Source organism: Anolis carolinensis, chromosome 1, assembly GCF_035594765.1.
Source record: "Anolis carolinensis isolate JA03-04 chromosome 1, rAnoCar3.1.pri, whole genome shotgun sequence".
Taxonomy (NCBI): Eukaryota; Metazoa; Chordata; class Lepidosauria; order Squamata; family Dactyloidae; genus Anolis; species Anolis carolinensis.
Window position 1 is genome coordinate 250821887 of NC_085841.1, and position 19134 is coordinate 250841020.

The following is a 19134-nucleotide window of genomic DNA, read 5'->3' on the forward strand; positions in this document are numbered from 1 at the left end:
TCTATCTTTTATTTTCCTAAACAATTTAAATCTACCAAATACAGTAGAGTCTCACTTATCAAACATTCACTTATCCAATGTTCTGGATTATCCAATGCAGTTTGCCTCCCACCTTGATCCACAGCTATTTCTCTAGGCAGCAAGGATTGAACTTTTTATGGATTTAATTTCCGACAATGTTGCTACTGTAAGTTCATTTTATGCAATTCTATCTTTATTTGTAGTCAATTTGTTAGTAGCCAATTTTTTTTAGTCTATGTTTTCAATAAATTGTGATATTTTGGTGCTAAATTCATAAATACAGTAATTACTATATAATGTTACTATATTTTAGACTGCTTTTTCTGTCGATTTGTTGTAAAACATGTTTTTGATGCTTAATTTGTAAAATCATAATGTAATTTGATGTTTAATAGGCTTTTCCTTAATCCCTCCTTATTATCCAACATTTTCACTTATCCAATATTCTGCCGGCCTGTTTATGTTGGATAAGTGAGAGTCTACTGTATGACAATTCTGTTTGTAAAGTACATTAAACAGAGACCTTAAGAACATTGGACCTAAAATAGTTACCTTCAGCAGAAATAGGCATATACTGATATTATGAAAAATTTTGCGAAGAAGAACACTCCTTCAAAATATTCAAAAGGAGATTAGACTAGAGAATTTCAAAGGTTGCCTTCAACACAACGATTCTATATTCATTTATAAAACATTGGCATTGTATTACACCACCATAAAAAGCACATCAATAAGTATCTAACATAAGTTAGATTAGCTACATTTGTGTTTTTATCTTTTATAAATGCTGACTTTGGGATTTATCACCACTGCACCATCTTTCTGTAGTGATGGATTGTATATTCCTGTCAAGCAAGAGCTGTGCTGGCGACAGCAGTCCTGCTGCCAAGGTTTCTAATGTCAGTCAATTTTTTGCTGAGTAGGCAGACTAAATGTGCCAAACATCGACTGGACAGCAGCAAATGAACTATGAAAGAAAATGGCTGTAATGCCATAACTAATGCTTGTCAGGTCTGTGCAGAAGAAGGAAGTAGTAAAACCCACCTAAAACCTTTTACTTTAAAAGCCCCAAGAAGAAACAGCCCAAAATGAAACAAGAGAAAGTGCCAGGTTGGAAGACATTCAATGAGCTAATCAAGTACAGCAGAGGACAACCAGGAGAAACTAGACTCAAGTCGAAAGGACATTCGGCTGTTGATGTACTCATAGGTCAAAGAAACATCTGTAGCTCCACAACAATATTATAGGATCATTGAATGTGAGAAGGATGAATCAGGGGATGCCAGACAATTGTATAACAGGAAATGAAACATATAAGCATTGCAATTCTTGAGGTGAGTGTACTAGAGTGGAATCGGCCTTTTTCAGTGTTTTATTCCGGAAATGAAAACTAAGAATAAATTGGGACATTAATAGTAAGGAGAGATGTAGCAAAAGCAAATTTGACTAAATCAGGGAAAATCCCTCAGTACAGCTATAATCTTGGTGCTTCACCTGCAGAAGAAGATGAAATTGAAAGATTTTATGCTAAATTCAGGAGGAAATTGATCACACACCAAATCAAGACTTCATATTAATCACAGGTGATTGAAACACAAAGGTAAGAAACGGAGCAGAACCAAACATTATGTGTGAATTTGATCAAGCATCAAGAAATGAAGCAGGAGAGCTACTGATTGAATTTTGTGAAGATAACTTTTTGTTCACTACAAATATGTTCTTCAGGCAACCAGAGAGAGGATTGCATACATGGACATCAACTGATGGTCCACACAGAAAACAAATACACCATGTAACTAGATTATCCTCATCATCCAATTCCAATAAACATACGCTCTATGGAACAGATCCCAATTTAGACTCACTGAATTCTGTACAATCGTTGTAACTTGAAGAGTCATAAGACATTTAAACATCACCATTTTTAATGGATCTACATGAACTATAATGGGCTCCAACTAAATGTTTTTGGAAGACATTTGCATGAGTCACAGGGCTACCCCAAACTGCAGGATCAAACCCTGAAACATAGGAACTACTGCCTGTGATATCATTAACTACGACTCATTAAGCACTAAACACAATTGTGCAAAGTATATTCAAATACAATACACCAACTTTAACTTTGCTTTGAGAATTAGGGAAGACCAGTCAGGCTCTGAGATCTCATGCTGTAGTCACAGCAAGCATCATTTTTAAAAAGACATTTTTCTGATTTCCTTGTATATAATTTTTTAATGGCACTTTTCAACTGAAGTTTTTATATATCATGTTGATATTAAACAATTGTTCTAAATTTTTGCTATCTGGTTAATCAAGACACACTTTAATTGCACAAAATCTATTTATCTGATTGTTTGCAACTGTTTTAAACCAATAGAAAATTCAGAAAAAAGTATTTAAGTTGATCAAAACAAAGGCCTGAAGTCTAATTCGGATTAGCCTTTTTGGACAAGAATACAGTGACTACTCAAAAAAAGCTTTGTAGGATTTAAATCCAATAAGGTGGGTGATCCCCAAGTAGAAGTGAATAATCTATTCTCTGCTGCATTATCCTTTCTTTAGCAGAGGACAACCAGGAGGATTAGACTCAAAGTTTATTAAATGTTGCTCCTAGATAATCTGAAACGACAGCCATACAAGGCATCAAGTCTAGGCATGTTTCCCTTTCACCACACCCACATCTAAGCATGGATGCTGCAGGCCTTAACCTACTAATAAGTACATTATTTCCCATCACTGAATTGAAGAAGGAGAACATGAGATTAAGGGCCTCAAGTTTTATTCTGAGCAATTTAAAAGTTTGAAAAAAAGACATCAGTCAGAAATAAAATAAAATCAAAGCTCCATTTTTCCCTTACTCACTCCTTCTTCTCCCCTATACAAGTAAACAAAGTTGTGGTTTAAAATAAAGCTGGAGGAAACCAATTATCTGTTAAAAGGTGCATTCTTTGATGCAATCAGTCTACTTTTATGAGATGTATTTCCTGATGAGACTGCATCTGATCAATTAGGTAGACGTTCACAATAGCTTATACAACACACAACTTGTGGGCTTTAAGGTGTTCTAGGACTCTTGGTTGATGTCATCAAAAGCCAACTGTTCCAATCAAGACTCTACTTAAAATACCTTTTTGGACATCTGCCAAAAAGGCCCTCCATTGCCCAGAGATGGAGAGAGACCAATGGTCCAACCATACATAGGTATTAATTGGACAACAAAATGAAGCTCATCTAAAAAAATTAAAGCAACTATAACAAGAGGGAATGTAATGTTCATGGGTTCAATATGGACAACTACAAGAAAGCTACTAAATGGATAAGAAGATAGGTATCAATTAGAAAGATAATGAAATAGATACTTTCTTCCAGTCCAAGGAAAAACAAACTACAAAAGCCTACAAAATATTATTAAAATTAGACAAAGAAGCACATCTAATCAAAGATTATATGATTCAATTGTCAAAGAATGTGGGCCATAATATCCACCAAGAAAATGTGGAAAACAGAGATTAAATTCATAAAATGCCATGGACTAAGAGAAAAATTATACAAGATAATAATTTTAAAAATGTTTGTTGGAAATGTCATCAAAAAGAAGGAACTTGTTACCGTATGTGATGAACATGTCCTAAAGCAAAAAATAAAATCTGCATTATAATTCTTAAGAACATTGAAAACATCTTAAAAATTAAAGTACACCAGAGCCAGAAGCCTTTCTGTTGGGACTTACACATTCAACACTACCAAAAAAATTCCTGATTCTCTTTTTATACATGGTGACTACAGCAAGGATTGCTTATACTTACTCTTGGAAACAAGAAGAAATTCCCACCCAAGATTTATGGATTACAAAACTTTTGGATATGGCAGAGATGGACAAACTGATGAAAAATCACCAGATCCCTCTAAATTTGAAGAGTGGCAGCCTTTTACGGACAGCATAAAAGAAGAAAAGGAAATGAAAATATTGGGTTTTTATAGCATTAAGGAAAAAATAGTAGTGCAGACATGTAGGAACAACAAGAAAAATAGAGATATTAGTGACAAGAATAACAGAATCCCCAATGATGTCCAAGGGATCCTGGAAAGCTCATCTACCAGAGATAAGTTTTATGACAAAAAGAATAGTTTTTTATTATTATGAAGACAACAGCAGAGATAGGGTAGGTATTATGCACCCACATTTCTTTTCTTCTGTTTTAGATTAGAAAATAAAGATTTTCATTTTTTCCTTTTTAACATTATAGTTTTTTAACATTATAACATTTTTGTATAACAATGGAAGATGATGAAGGTGCAGAATGTTAAAACACCCCTGTTGTATATCACTCTTGTACCCTACCCCATTCCACATATATTTTGCAATAAAATTACATGGAAAAAAGTCAACTGTTGGGGGCTACAAATGATCTTTAGGAAGATCCTTTAGCAATGCTATATATTTATTATTGAATATATATTCTCCCCTTTCTCCTTGCACAGGATCCAAGTTGGCTTTCAGGTGTTCACTAGGGTACACGGTATATATATAGATGATATTGTAGACCAGGGGTCCCCAAACTAAGGCCCGGGGGCCGGATGCGGCCCTCCAAAGTCATTTACCTGGCCCCTGCCCTCAGTTTTATAATATAATATTTTTATATCAGTTTTAATAATATAATATATTGTATATACATATAATATTGATAGTAATATTATAATGTGATATAATGTAATACTAATAATAATACCATATAATAATATTAATTATATATTATATATTACATGTAATATTACATATAATATTACAGTATAGTGGTATAATTTAATATAGTAATATATAATGCTAATATTGTTCTATGCTACTAATATAATATATTGTATATAGATATAAATTGTAAGCTGCTCTGAGTCCCCTTCGGGGTGAGAAGGACAGGATATAAATGTAGTAAATAAATAAATAATAAATAATTTTTTTTTTTTGACTTAGGCTCGCCCAAAATCTGAAATGACTTGAAGGCACACAACAACAATAATCCTAAATAACTTGACTATCTTGTTAGCCAGAAGCAGGTCCACACTTCCCATTGAAATCCTGATCGGTTTGAGTTGGTTAAAATTGTTTTTATTTTTAAATATTGTATTCTTCTTTCGTTGTGTTGTTGTTGTTGTTGTTTTAGCACAACAAATAAGACATATGCAGTGTGCATAGGAATTTATTCGGTTTTTTTTTCCAAATGATAATTCGGCCCCCCAACAGTCTGAAGGATTGTGGACCGGCCCTTTGCTTTAAAAGTTTGAGGACCCCTGTTGTAGACTCTATCCATCAGCCAGAGGTTGGCTACTTCCCAGGCATGGGTATAGCATATTGGATCTTTCAAATGCACCAGAGATTGTTATAAGTTGCAGAATTGAGTTTTGGTGACATGGTAGTGAGGAAAGTTAATTATCCAGCAAAACTGCTCCTGGTGCACTGAATTTCAGTGGTGCAACAAAAGCAAAAAAAACGTTGGAACCAGGTGTGCCTTATTTCAAAGCAGAAATACATTTCTAAGGCTGCAGCTCTGCTTTAAAATAAGCTGGACATTGGGTTCACAAGTGGGTTCACAACTTTTGTATGTGGACTGTTAACACAACAGCATTGGCAGTTGTAGCAGAGTTGTGAGGGGTTTGTATGTGATTAATCCCTCCCATAACTCTAATTGCATTCAATGCAGGTAGGAGTTTCCTATAAACATTTTAATTAATGGATTAAGGTTGGCACCTATTACTTCAGCAGAACATCCTACTCCTATACAGACTTCTTTTGTTGTATCTTACTGAAGGCTTGAACAGGGTTCCTGTATCGGTTGTGGAGTCACACATAGCAAGAGAAGAATCCTGCAGCAAATGACTTCTGCATTTCTATGTAAACATTTTAAACTGATTTAACTCAAATATTATTTAGCTAAAGGTTTCAGTGGCCAAATAACAACTTCCAGCAACTTGATTATCCACAACAAATTTCACTGTGATAAAAACTCTATTATCAATGAAGTTCTGAGGATGATAACAGAATTTTATGGCTACAATATCTGTACAATTATACTATCAAGCACACATTCTGTGCAAAAAGCAGAGCCTAGCTACGAAGAGTAATTTAACAAAAACATTAACCATTTACTTTAAAATAAAGTATATATTTTAAAAATAATTTAGTTTTAAGATAAATTGAAATGGAAGCTTGTGCTGCAAGTCAGAGAAATCAATTAACAACAGACTGTTTACAACAGTTACCTTTTATATGAATTGGACATTGGAAAATTCAGGCTGAAATAATAAAAGGTAGACAGCTATTTATAAGAATTATTTCCATGTCATTCTCTGGCTGTGAACTGAGACTATGCTCAATTGTTATCTCAGACCACAGTATATATACAGTATAATGTGCAATTAAAGTGCTCTTAACCTGATTGCCATCAAATTGGGGAAAGTTCATGAGTATTTAGTAACTTGGCATGCCAGCAGGCTGTGTGGTATCACTAATAAGTAATACAGAGGCTGTTTAGGTTTTGTTCTCACTGAGATGGAAAGCAGGTATCAGAACTGTACCATCTTAGATTGTCAATAGGACGTCACGTGATGAATGATCTTCCATACAGAAATAAGACCCTGACTTCAATGTAGAAAGCTATCCTAGTCTGCCAAGAGAAAAGTTAAATAACTATTCTCCTGAAGATCTAGCTTAGAATGCAGAGGAGATTTCTCCCAGAGAGGAGTATGCTACAGTGTGAGAGCTCACCTACAGTTTGAAGTGGTATAACCCAGGCACAGGTTTACCCCTTAAGGAAAAGCTATGCTTAAAAGAAAGATGCCATTCTCTTGTTGTTCCAAATAAAATCAACAATAAAAATGTTATGATTAAATCAAATTAAAATAAAGGGACTATTACAGCTACACCTGAACAATCATAACCACCATTAGCACATTTTCGCTGACAGAATACTGAAATTCAGTTCAATCACGTCCAATGATGCACATCAGCATTCTGACAATAGTCATCACACTCTCTCATAATATGGCAAAACATTTGTTTCAATAAAACATACGCGGAACTTATTGAGAAATAAAGCAAAGACATACTTCTACCAATTTATTTTCAGAGGCTTTTCCACACAACACAGTTACTGTGGTATGATTCCACTTAGCTGCAACCCAAAGAATCCTGGATTTGCAGTTTAGAGAAGGGCATTTAGAATCCTCAGTCAAACAGTCTTCAAGTACTCCTGATCAAACCCCATGATTTCATAGATAGTTGCCATGACATCTAACATGGAATAATAGTGCTATAATTATGGAGTGAAAAAACCCAAGGTCAAGCCTGCTTTCTCTGACTGAGATGTTGTGCCCCACCACCATCTGTGACAGGTGACCAGTGACCACACAAATCTTTGGTTGCACCTCCCTCCCCCCTAGCCAAACAAGATCAATCTCTAAGAAACCACTAGATCTCCTCCTCTTCCTGCTAAGTGTAATCACTTGCTTGCTTGTTCATTAGACCCCTGTGTACAGAAAAGGAGCAAGAGGGGGTAAAGTAGGTGCTGCTTGCTTACAACCTAGCTTTTCCTTGTCACTTCTGGAATATCTGACTACTGGACCTCAGCAGACAAGTGGGGGCTGTAGCACAAAATATGTGGGGCACCAGACGGTCTGCTCCTTTCCAATGTTTCATATTTCTAAGAACTTTGAAGCATTTCAATGTATTACATCTATTCTGTGCTGTCCTCTAACACTGATTTAATACCCTCAGTAAATATAGCTTAACATATATAGCAGAAGACTCTTGTAAAATATAGCTAGATGTCATAGCTTTGATTCTGTACATTTTATGAAAACAGGCTATTAACTGATGTAAAAGAATTTCCTAGATCTATCTATCTACCTATCTATAATTTCAAGAACTAGTTTCTGCAGCAATATTTTCATTAATAAAAGCTACACTGAATATAGAAAGAATCAGGTCCCTTAACTATTTTCACAAGGATCATATTCCAGGCTAAAACTCTAGAACCATATACATCTACTCAAATCCATTTCCTTTTTCACAGAGTTCCTAGGCATTCGGCATGAGTCTAAGTTACAAATTAATTTGGCTGTCATTCCAGACACCTAAAGTGATATGCTGCTAATGCCCTACAGGCCAGTTCCCAATTAAGTCCCAGAAATCTTAATCCAGATCAGGAACTTAAACAAGAAACTGTATGGGGGGGGGGGGGGGAACATTACAAGTTGTTAGAAATGTACGTCTAAGAAACATGATTAATAAGGCTGTTCTTTGTTTCCTGGAGGGTAACAACAAGTACAATTATATTGATAGCAAGTTAAAAGAGAAGTAGACTTAATCAATAAGCTACAATAGCACCATGTCATTACCTTCTTGGGCGAGGACAATGAACTTCGATGACTTGATGACCTTTCCATCCAAAGTCCAGGTGATAGTAGCAGGTGGGTCTGATGAAACCTGACACTGCAAGACTAATTTTTCACCTTCTGCCACACGGGTATCTTGCAGCTTCTCAGTAAAGGATGGTGCTGGCCCCTTAGGCTCTGTTCTGGTATCCTTCACTTTCTCTTCATTTAACTGTCTATCTACTATTGGTAGGCAGCCACTTTTGCAACTGATGTCATTCTCCTCTTTCTCTTCCTGTTTGGCATGTGGTACTTCAGAGTTGATGCTTGCACCTTGTGCTTCAGAGTTAATGCTGGCATTCTGAGCTTTAGATTTGGAAACGGCATCTTTGGCTTCTGTCTTTGTGTCTTTGGAAACTATCTTTGTATCTGGTACTTTGGAGGTGGCATTCTTTTTGTCCAGTGGTTTGGATGCTGGTTGATTTCTAGAGTTGATGCTGGCATCTGAAGCTTTGGAAACGGGGCCGGGTTTCTGCGCTTCCACACTGGCGTTGACATTCTGAGCTTGGGCATCTAGGCCACCATTTTCAGTAGGTGCTTTTTTCTTTGCCCCAAGAACAGATCTAAAATCTGGAGCAGCTGGTTTAGGAGCTGGTGCCTTCTCTGGCAAGGAAGGCTTAGGTGTGCCCTTCTTAGCCAACACAGCACGGAAGTCCACCTGTTGAGGAGCATGGACCTTCCTTTCCTCTTCGGACAAGGTCTTGGGCTTGACCTGCCGCTGCAGGTTGGCACGGAAGTCCATTTGTTCAGCTGGGATTTCTTTCAGCTCCTCCTCAGAAAAACTTTTGGTGCTGACTTTCTTTGCCAAAATGTTACGGAAGTCAATCTGCTCAGCCTCCTGTTGCCTCAGCTTCTCCTCTGTACTCTCTCGAGTTTCTACTTTCCTTTTAAGCACCCCACGAACGTCCTCCTGCTCTTCCTCAACTTGCTGGGTTTCAATGGTATTCCTTCTGGAGCCACCAATGCTTCCAAATGTCAGTGCATTGTGATTATTAGCATCTCTTCGTTCTGTCTGCCTCCCACTGCAAGCAGAAAAGGGTTGGGTGTTGGGGAGGGGGAAGGGGAGGGAGCAGAGGAAGAGAGAGCAAGCTAAGAGTTGGTTTAAAATATCCGGGAACCACCTCAGAGCCAGGACAAAATATGTTTACAGAGAAGGCTGATTAGAGGAACACGCTCCATTAGTTTATTGCATCATTGATGACTTCAGGAACCATATAAGGGCACCATTCTTTAAAAATAAAAATAAAAAAGTATTCCACAGTGACAAGGTACAGTTTGCTTCAGCAGTATGATGAAAACAATTTGTTGGGTCACATTCAGGGATTAGGCTGAACAGCAGCCAATCCAAGTCTAGAAGGGAAGAGAATTAGGAGAGCAAAAAATAGAACCCACCCATGTAAGTCCCTGGGAACTGTACTCACTTGCTGTGTATTTCTCCTTTGGAAACTGCACTTTCTCTCAGCTTTAAAGACACCTGACAGCTGCATTCTCCAACATGGTTCCTTTATAAAAAAAAGGTCAAAATGAATTCAGAATCACTCAGAAACGCTGCTTTTCTTCTCATAGAAAATGAAAAGCATACGAAAAAGGATCAGCCTGCTCAACCATGCTTAAATATTCCCTCACCCAGCTCCGTATCACAGTTGATACAGCTATGTTCATTATCATTGGCTAGAAGGAAACAATGTTCCCCCTCCTCCCAAACTTTTCTCCCTGTCTGTGTGTAGTTCATATAACTAGAGAAAAGCACGTAGAAGTATTGCTAGCCTGGTTCAAGATCAAGCTGTGGGGCAGCTGGGAGTGGAAAAGGACCCCCCACCCACCCCCCAAAAAACTGCAACTCAAAGAAAATAAGTATCAGAATCTGGAAAATCCAAACAGAGAAAAAAAAAGTCTTTTGCACATGGTTAAAATTTCTCCAAACCTTTCTCCAGTGTTTGTTTATACAAAGCCATTTGTTTAATTTCCTCAGAATTAAGGCATTGAAGGCAGTGGTCCCTCCCCCCTTTCCCTTGCCTGCCCTTTCTTTCCCTTCCTCTCCAAACAGAGCAATCAATCCACATGGATTGTTTCAGACTCTGCATGTTTATATTAAAAAAATAAAATAAAATAAAGAAGTGTCACCATATATGGTGCTGAGCACTTATTCTTCCTTTTGTAGAGGAATGCCAGAGATGCTTGTTGGAAATGACTCCCATTAAAGAAGTCATTAAAATACTTTCCCCTCTTCCCACCCGTCCATCCCCAATGCCATATTATGCTTCACAGCAGATACATCTTCAAATGGATCCTCTCCCCCAAAGGATGCCAAAAAACAAAAAAGCAAATCAGATTTCATGTCTTCAGCCAATTGTATAAACAACGCTACTACATCCTGAGGAATTCTTCATTAGAGAAAGAAAAGAAAGACATAGAAAGATGCCTTGATCCCTCACGAACTGCTGAAGACAGAAGAGATATTTTACCAGATGGTGGATTTTCAAAGGGTTTCTGTTGAAGCCCAACACCACAACTAGACTGGAAGGTTTTTAATAGATAAGATTTATCTCTTTGGAAACAGTCTCTGGACACTGAATGTAGAAATAAGGCCATGAGGAACTGTGTTTTTTTTAAGTAAAGCCCATTTTTCTTTCAAAATTGTTACATCTTAAGACTCCTCAAAACACTGATGGACAGCTGGAAGATATCTCATACCTATCTTACTTTAGCCATGGACTGAACCATTGCCTTCTACATCCATATAACAATTTATATTAGGGGTTTTTAACCAGGGTTCTTTGTAAGCCTTTCTTTACATTGTAGAGCTGAAAACTATTTCCAAACTTCCTCCAGAAAACTGTTGAGAAAGCCTAATTTAGACTATCTAAAATATGTGTGACATTTTTTTTCTGTCAAGGATCATATTCCCTCACATGAAATCTACTTGGGATTGCATGCTGGCAATACACAGGGCAAATCTGCATACATCTGAGGATGAAGAAAACCAGCCCCTTCCAAGACTCATCACAGTAAGGATTGGATCCTCTCATGGGAACACACTACGATAGACCCACTCGATCAGGGGACCTATAAGATGACAGACCATTTAGCAAGTGATTCTGTCTACCCCAGGGACCAACCTGGTTCGGGCTAAAACATAAGCACTAAGTTCCCAAACGTCAATCTAGAAAATATATGATGAAGTCAGTATTAGTTTTAGCATTGGTCTAAGATTCTGAATTCCAATCCTCGCTCAGTCATAAAGACCATGGAGTGACTAAGGAGAAATCACACTCTCTCTGCCTCAGAAGAAGGCAATGGCAAGTCTCTTCTGAACCAATCTTGCCAAGAAAACACTGTGAAAGGTTTACCTTAGAGCTGTCATAGGTTGGGAATGACGGTAAGGCATACCAAAAAACCCCAGAAATATATAGTACTGATGGCAATAAAAAGGAACCCTAAGGCTTCAGCACTACAAATGTCTCTGGTAATAAAGCACACAGAGTACAATGGAGCTAATTTTAGGTAGTTTCCATAAACAGGGGTTGGGTAATGCAAGACAGTTTTATTTTGAACTATTCACTGATCAAACTAAAATTGAAAAGGTAGTGCCATAAGGCTTTTTATTTAGAAGTATCCCAGGCTCCAAAAGCCATATAGGTTAAACAAAATAAAACATATTAACCAAATAAGGCAATACACCTAAGCACAGTAAATAGCATGTAATGATATTATCAGTAGGAAGTGGAAGAATTGTTTGCCAGGACCATACCAGGGAGTATGGTTTTATATTTGATCAGCCTGGCCTGAAGGGAAACAATCTGAACATGCTTTTTAAAAAGAAGTAAAAAAAACATTTAATTTTTCAATAATGCAATTCCAGAAAAAAATGGAGAGTAAACACATATGCAGCAAAGAAAGACTGCAGGATTATAAAATGTTTCTGGGAATGAGAAATCCCTAACATCAACAACATTCATCTCAAGAAGGAAGGAAGGAAGGAAGGAAGGAAGGAAAGAAGGAAGGAAGGAAGGAAGGAATTAAATATTACAATTGATTTGAGTATATCTGAACCACTGTATCTCACCTACACCATCCTACTTGTGTTTTAAGATCACTTGAAGAGGGCTTTCTCTTGGTCCCATCACAGACATACAGGCAGTCTCCAAATTACAAATAAGGTTCTGGAGGTTTGTTCTTAAAGTAAATTTGTATGTAAGAACAGGTACATTTTTAAAGTGTAACTCCAGCTCTCTCTATCTATATCTATATCTATATAATGGTAATGGAATCCCGGCACCGAGCAAAACAACAAAACTAAACACCCCCCAACCTAGCAATTTAACCACACAATACAACATCCACGCCTTAAGGTTGAAACAATGAAAGATCACATCATGCACCTCAACACGGACAGTAAATCACACAAACCCACAACGCACCATCTGCGCTTGCTCAAAGACGCCCTCTTCGCGCTTCTCGCCAGCCTGGCCAACTCTTGCCTGGGTAAACAGGGGCCGTTTCTTCAGCGCCGCTTCCCACCCTGTTAATCCTTCCTTCTGCCTCCTCCTTGTGTGTGTGTGTGTGTGTGGGGGGGGGCTAATGCTCCCTTGTGCTTCTCACCTCAGCAAAGCAAGCGGGGCCTCGGCCAGGCAGGCTCAGGTGGCAAAGGCCTGGAGGCAGCAAGGAGGGAGACTCGGGGCCCCTCCCTTTGGCGGACGGAAGTAAGGAAGGAAGGAGGGGGCTCTGGAGGCCCCTGAGGCCGGCCGAGGGCTCCTTGCACCCCCCCCCCCTCCCTCCCCTTTTTCCCTCTTCAGAGGAGGGCCCTACCTTCCCAGCCTCAGCTGCCTGGGCCTCTCTCTCTCTTCCAGGGATTGGAAAGAGGGGCCGCCTGGCTGTGGTTTCAGGCAACAAATATAATATCTAAAATTACTGTGGTGTAATAATACAGAACAATATAATCTCTAAAATCTGGACATTAAATAAAAAGGAACACTCTGAAAATGGGAATTCCAGAAAGGAAACAACCAGGGGCAGCTAATACCTCCCAACAAAGGATTCCCCCAGGCAGGAAGCAACCAGGCTCGCAAACAGCAAGGCTATTCAGTGCTGTTCAACCTGACCAAGCAAGATTTCCCCTAGATAGTAAACCCTCAGGGTTTCAACCCATGAGGCTACTCCGTCTCATTCAACATGCCCAAGAAAGGATGCCCCTATGTACAAAGCAGTCAGTCTTTAAAACAGTGAGGCTATTCAGTGCAATTCAAACTGGCCAAAAAACCATTTCCCTACAACGCAAGTACCCAGCCTTCCAAGCAGCAAACCTATTCCATTGTATTCCAGCTCACCAAACAAGGATTCGCGTAAGGAGAAAACACCCAGACTTTAAGGCTGCAAGGCTATTCACTGCTATTCCACCTGGTCAACAAATGATTCCCATCAGCCACAGCAATGCGTGGCCGGGCACAGCTCCAGACAGGAAAACATCAAGCCCACCTGACACCTCCCAACAAAGGATTCCCTCAGCCAGGAAGCATCCAGGCTTGGGAGTGGCAAGCCTAATCAAGTTAACTAATATCTATCTATTTATTTATTTATTTCAATATTTATATCCCGCCCTTCTCACCCAACAGGGGACTCAGGACAGCTTACAATAAAACACATATATAAAAATTATACAGTGCCATATAAATCAGTTAAAAAATTATTAACTTACATCAGTATTCATAAAACACATTATAAAATACAGGTAGGCGTGTTCAGTTAAAAAAACAAAAACAAAAAACAAAAAACAAAAACAAAAAAAAACTGGGTCTGTTGATTGAGTTCAGCGTACATGATAATAATTAACACTGCCAATTATTATTCAAAAGCCTGGCCCCATAACCAAGTTTTAACCTTCCTATGGAAAGATAGGAGGGAGGGAGCCTGCCTGACTTCACTGGGGAGGGCGTTCCATAGACGGGGAGCCACTACTGAAAAGGCCCTGTCTCTCGTCCCTGCCAGCCGCACCTGTGAGGCTGACGGGACCATGAGCAGGGCCTCATCTGATGATCTTAAGCTTCGAGGTGGGTCGTAGTGGGAGACACATTCAGACAGATAAGCTGGGCCGGAACCGTTTAGAGCTTTATAGGCTAAAGCCAGCACCTTGAATTGTGCTCGGTAGCAAATCGGCAGCCAGTGGAGCTGGCGTAACAGAGGAGTAGTATGCTCCCTGAACGCCGCTCCAGTTATTAACCTGGCAGCCAACATTCATACCTGCTGCACTGAGACTATTCACTGCTCTTCAACCTGCCCAACCAAGATTTCCCCCACATGGAACACCCTCAGGTTTGGAAACCATCAGGCCACTCCCTCCCATTCAACCAGCCCAACAAAGGAGGTTCCTATATAAAATGCTGCCAGACTTTGTAACAGCGAAGCTATTCAGTGCAATTCCAATGGGCCACAGCAACGCGTGGCAGGGCACAGCTTTTATATATATATATATATATATATATATATATATATATATATATATATATATAAAAGCTTTGGATAGCATAGGAAAGGATAGCGTTTGTGTTATTGTGTGGTGTTTGTGTTGCCCCTGTTCAGAAGATTTTACCTCACTTTCTATCTCTGTGGTTATTGAATTTTGAAAAAATTAGCTTGTTCTGGAACCAAGGATTAGTGATAAACTATTCAGTGGAGATACCTTTTCCCCATGATAACTCTTCCGGGAGTGAATTTCCTGCCCTAGGGGTAGATTCCTCCCACTTCCTTTTGTCTCGCCCTTGTTCTTGACTATGTAAGTTGGATGTTTGTAACTCAGGAATTGCCTGTATTTGGCGAGAACACAGGAGACACTACTTAGAGGGGCCTTCCAAGCTGTGGAAATTCCTCCCATGGAAAATTGACTCCTCTGTGCTCTCTTTCCACAGGTCTTTGGTTTTAAAATCAGTGGCAAAAAGGCAATTTCAATATGCTGGTCTTGTATCTTTATAATTATGTTTTAAATGTATTTAAATTTTTTAAACTCTATTCTAATAGAAGTGCTTCCATACTTGGTTTTGTAAGTCTTTGCATAGGCTGAACTTTATGTTAAATCATGATAAGGATATTAAGTAAGTATTTGGAAGACATGATGAGGGCCATCTATACATATGTGAGGGGAAGTCATAAGGAGGAGGGAGCAAGCTTGTTTTCTACTGCCCTGGAGACTAGGACACGGAACAATGACTTCAAACGACAGGAAAGGAGATTCCTCCTGAACATTAGGAAGAACTTCCTCACTGTGAGAGCTGTTCGGCAGTGGAACTCTCTGCCCCGGAGTATGGTGGAGACTCCTTCTTTGGATGCTTTTAAATAGAGGCTGGATGGCCATCTGTTGGGGGTTCTTTGAATGCAATTTTCCTGCTTCTTGGCAGGGGGTTGGACTGGATGGCCCATGAGGTATCTATTATTCTATGATTCAAATCATCCAAAGGAATGTCTGATATTATGGCTTGAATTTTACCCTTTGAACCAAATGCCAGAAAATAGACTTGCTGTGGTTTTCTTGTAACCCTGAAACCTTCCCTCACTTAAAACAGAATATCCAAAAAGTATGTGTGTATGCATCTGTGTGTTGAACTTCAAGCTCTAATTCCAAATATGTTCCAAAATATTTATAAACCAGCAAGTCCACTTTCTGTACGCAGGAGAATTACCGTGTTTGGGACATCTATACACCCTTAAAATAAAGATTCAACTACAAAGTCTTCTTTCTAAATACTCTATTTTTTAAAATTATAAACAAGCAAACAAAGCACCCTAAGGACTGAGTAAAAAAAAAAAGTCAAAAACGTGTGTGCGTGTGTGGAAGGAACCTTGTTTATTCCAGTTTTTCTCAAGAATAAACACCATCCTTAAGGGTTTTTTTAGCTAGAGTGAGAAAACTATATGCCTAAATGCTTTTAAAAGACACCTGTTGACTTATGGCAACCCCATGAATTTCATAGCCTACAGCACCTGGTATTCATTGCTGGTCTTCCATACAAGGTCAGACATGATCTATAAACTCCCCTTATCTCCCAATGTATTTCCCATTATGAATAACACTGCACCTTATTATGAGTAAGATAAGATTGTATATTATCTGAAAAATGACCAGAAAGGAAGGAATTCAGTAGCTTCTCTTCAAAATAGATCATACTTCTGCACTTGACTTACCTGAGCTGTATTTCATACTGGCCAGCATGACAGATTTGCACATTCCTTATAATCAATGTGAAAATGTCTTCATTCTGTAGAAATTCATAGCCTGCTCCTGCAGTCACTTCCCGCCCGTCTTTGAACCAGTGAACTGTAGGGAAAGGGTCTCCAGCAATGGCACAAGAAATAAGGACGTTCTGCCCAGTTGGTGCCGTTACTGACTTTGGCTTGCTAATGAACCATGGCTGAATGCCATCCTGAGGTTCTGCAACATAAAGAGAGAAAACGTAATAAAACAGGTAGTTTTCAAAGAAACAACCCCATTAATCTGGATCAATATACAAATGGATCATGTAGTACCTCTGAGATATACTTCTTTCTCTCAATTAATCTCAATTTTTGTATGTGTTTAAGGCATTGAATAATTGCCATATGTAAGCCGCCTTGAGTCCCCTTCAGGATAGAGAACAACGAGGTATAAACAGAATAGATAGATAGAATAAATAAATAAATAAATAAATAGTCTCACAGGTGCTACAAGATAATAATTAATCCTGAAGTCGTCATCTTCATATTTGCTTTAGATTATGGCCCTTTTTCTCATGGATTACATATTTAGCATAGGGCTCTTCTAAACTACAGAGAAAATGCACCGCCTGATTGATGCAGCATGATCGCGTAGAACAATGGAAAGGATTGTGCACACTATCACTGAAGCAGAAAACATTCAATCCTGCCTGGGAAACTCAGGTAGCAATTGTTACTAATAACTGCTCATATTAATGGCAACAGCAAAGGGAAATGGGGTGAGTGCATCTGGCCTGGCCCACAGCTGGCATAAAATCCCAGATCCAAAAAGCAAGTCCTCTCCATACCTTATGCTATTTGCTAGTTGCCCTAAGTTCTTTTTGGTATAAAGCAAAGGAGAAATATATAAATCAATCAATAAAACCAAATTTACTGACATATACATATGATGAATGGCAATGAAAGTGAAATGAATCTCTTAACTTAACCAAAGGAACATCACTTGATTTTTAAAAAAGTATCTTATTTGTTCATCTCTACTCTGAGTTACAATATTTTCAAGAACCATCTTTGATGCAATTACCTTAATGGCTACTCCTTGTGACTCCTTTTCTCTCTAATACTGCAGTGGGGTGAGTTTTTCTGTTTGCAACTCTCTGACCATAAAGTTATAACGCATTGGTTAGAAGCAGAGAGACACTTCCCTTTTGAAGTTGTTCCTTGTGCTTATTTATGTTAATATTGTGGCTCTCCCTGAAAGTGCTGCTTCAATAAGTAATTTTTAGAAATGTTATCTGTAAACCATGTCCTGATGAATTCCTGGCAGCCACAATAAACTTGAACACATTTGTCATTAAGGGTTTGTGTGTGTGTGTGTCAGGAGCAACTTGAGAAACTGCAAGTCGCCTCTGGTGTGAGCAAATTGGCTGTCTGCAAGGACATTGCGCAGGGGACGCCCAGATATTTGATGTTTTACCATCCTGTGGGAGGCTTCTCTCATGTCCCCGCATGAGGAGCTAGAGCTGACAGATGGGAGCTCACCCCACTCCCCAGATTCAAACCACCGATCTTTCAGTCAGCAGTCCTGCCGGCACAAGGGTTTAATCCATTGTGCCACTGGTGGTTCCTGATATTATAGTGATACTTTAAAACAATAACAATGAAGCATAGAGTTTTGATACTCAATATTACTACAGCTTGGACAAGCTACTTTTTTTCAGACTATAACACTCAAAATCCTTCCAGCAACATAGATCTAAAAGGGGGGGGGGGGCGCGTGGAAAAATGAGGAATAGAGTGTGATTCCTCTTCCCATGCTTATTTTAGAAGTTGGAAAATGAGCCCCCACATTTCCTGTCATGAGAAAGATAAGTTATACCAGTAAACTCTGTAAAAGATGCATAAAGCTCTAGGGATGTTAGTGAAGCTCTTGCAAACCAGGCTTGTAAAAGCCCCCTTTTCCCCAGCCTCCTGATTGTTTTCTTGTTCAGCGTGAATTTTTGTGTTTCCTTGGCTAACAAATGTTTTGTATTGTAGTTGACAACATCAGTTCAGCTGTCAAAGTTCCCTGTCTCTAGACCAGGAGTGTCAAACTCATTTTCACTGAGGGCCACATCAACCTTATGATTGCTTTCAAAGGTCTGGTTGTTACTGTAAGACTGTATAAATGTAACTCTTTTGCCCTGGCATTGAAAGCCTCGGGGATCATATAAAATGATGTGCTGGGCCGGATTCACTATTATGGCAATGGTCCTTAAACTTTAACCCATTTTCACTTCATATATTCCTTGTAACAGCGAGCTTTACACACAACACAATTGAGCATTATGACTATACTGCCACAGCAACATCCAATGGAAGTCTATATTCTTCTGCACACTTGTTATTTAATATTTCAATGAGAAAAGTAACAATATAATATATATGGATGGTAACTTGATCTTGAAGTACAGTACTGATTACTAAAGACCATATTTTAAAGCTGCTTATTAGATAAATTTC

At 38.7% G+C, this 19134-nt stretch overlaps 1 protein-coding gene across 1 annotated transcript in view; it reads right to left on the minus strand.

Annotated features, from left to right (window-relative positions):
* Positions 1-19134, minus strand: part of mylk (myosin light chain kinase) — a 263208-nt gene that overhangs the window by 87912 nt on the left and 156162 nt on the right. The window contains exons 14-16 of the mRNA XM_008109540.3: positions 16624-16870; positions 9873-9953; positions 8416-9473 (exon numbers count right to left, since the gene is read on the minus strand). Coding sequence (XP_008107747.1) covers positions 8416-9473; positions 9873-9953; positions 16624-16870 — 1386 coding nt within the window. The remainder of the gene's footprint in view (positions 1-8415; positions 9474-9872; positions 9954-16623; positions 16871-19134) is intronic.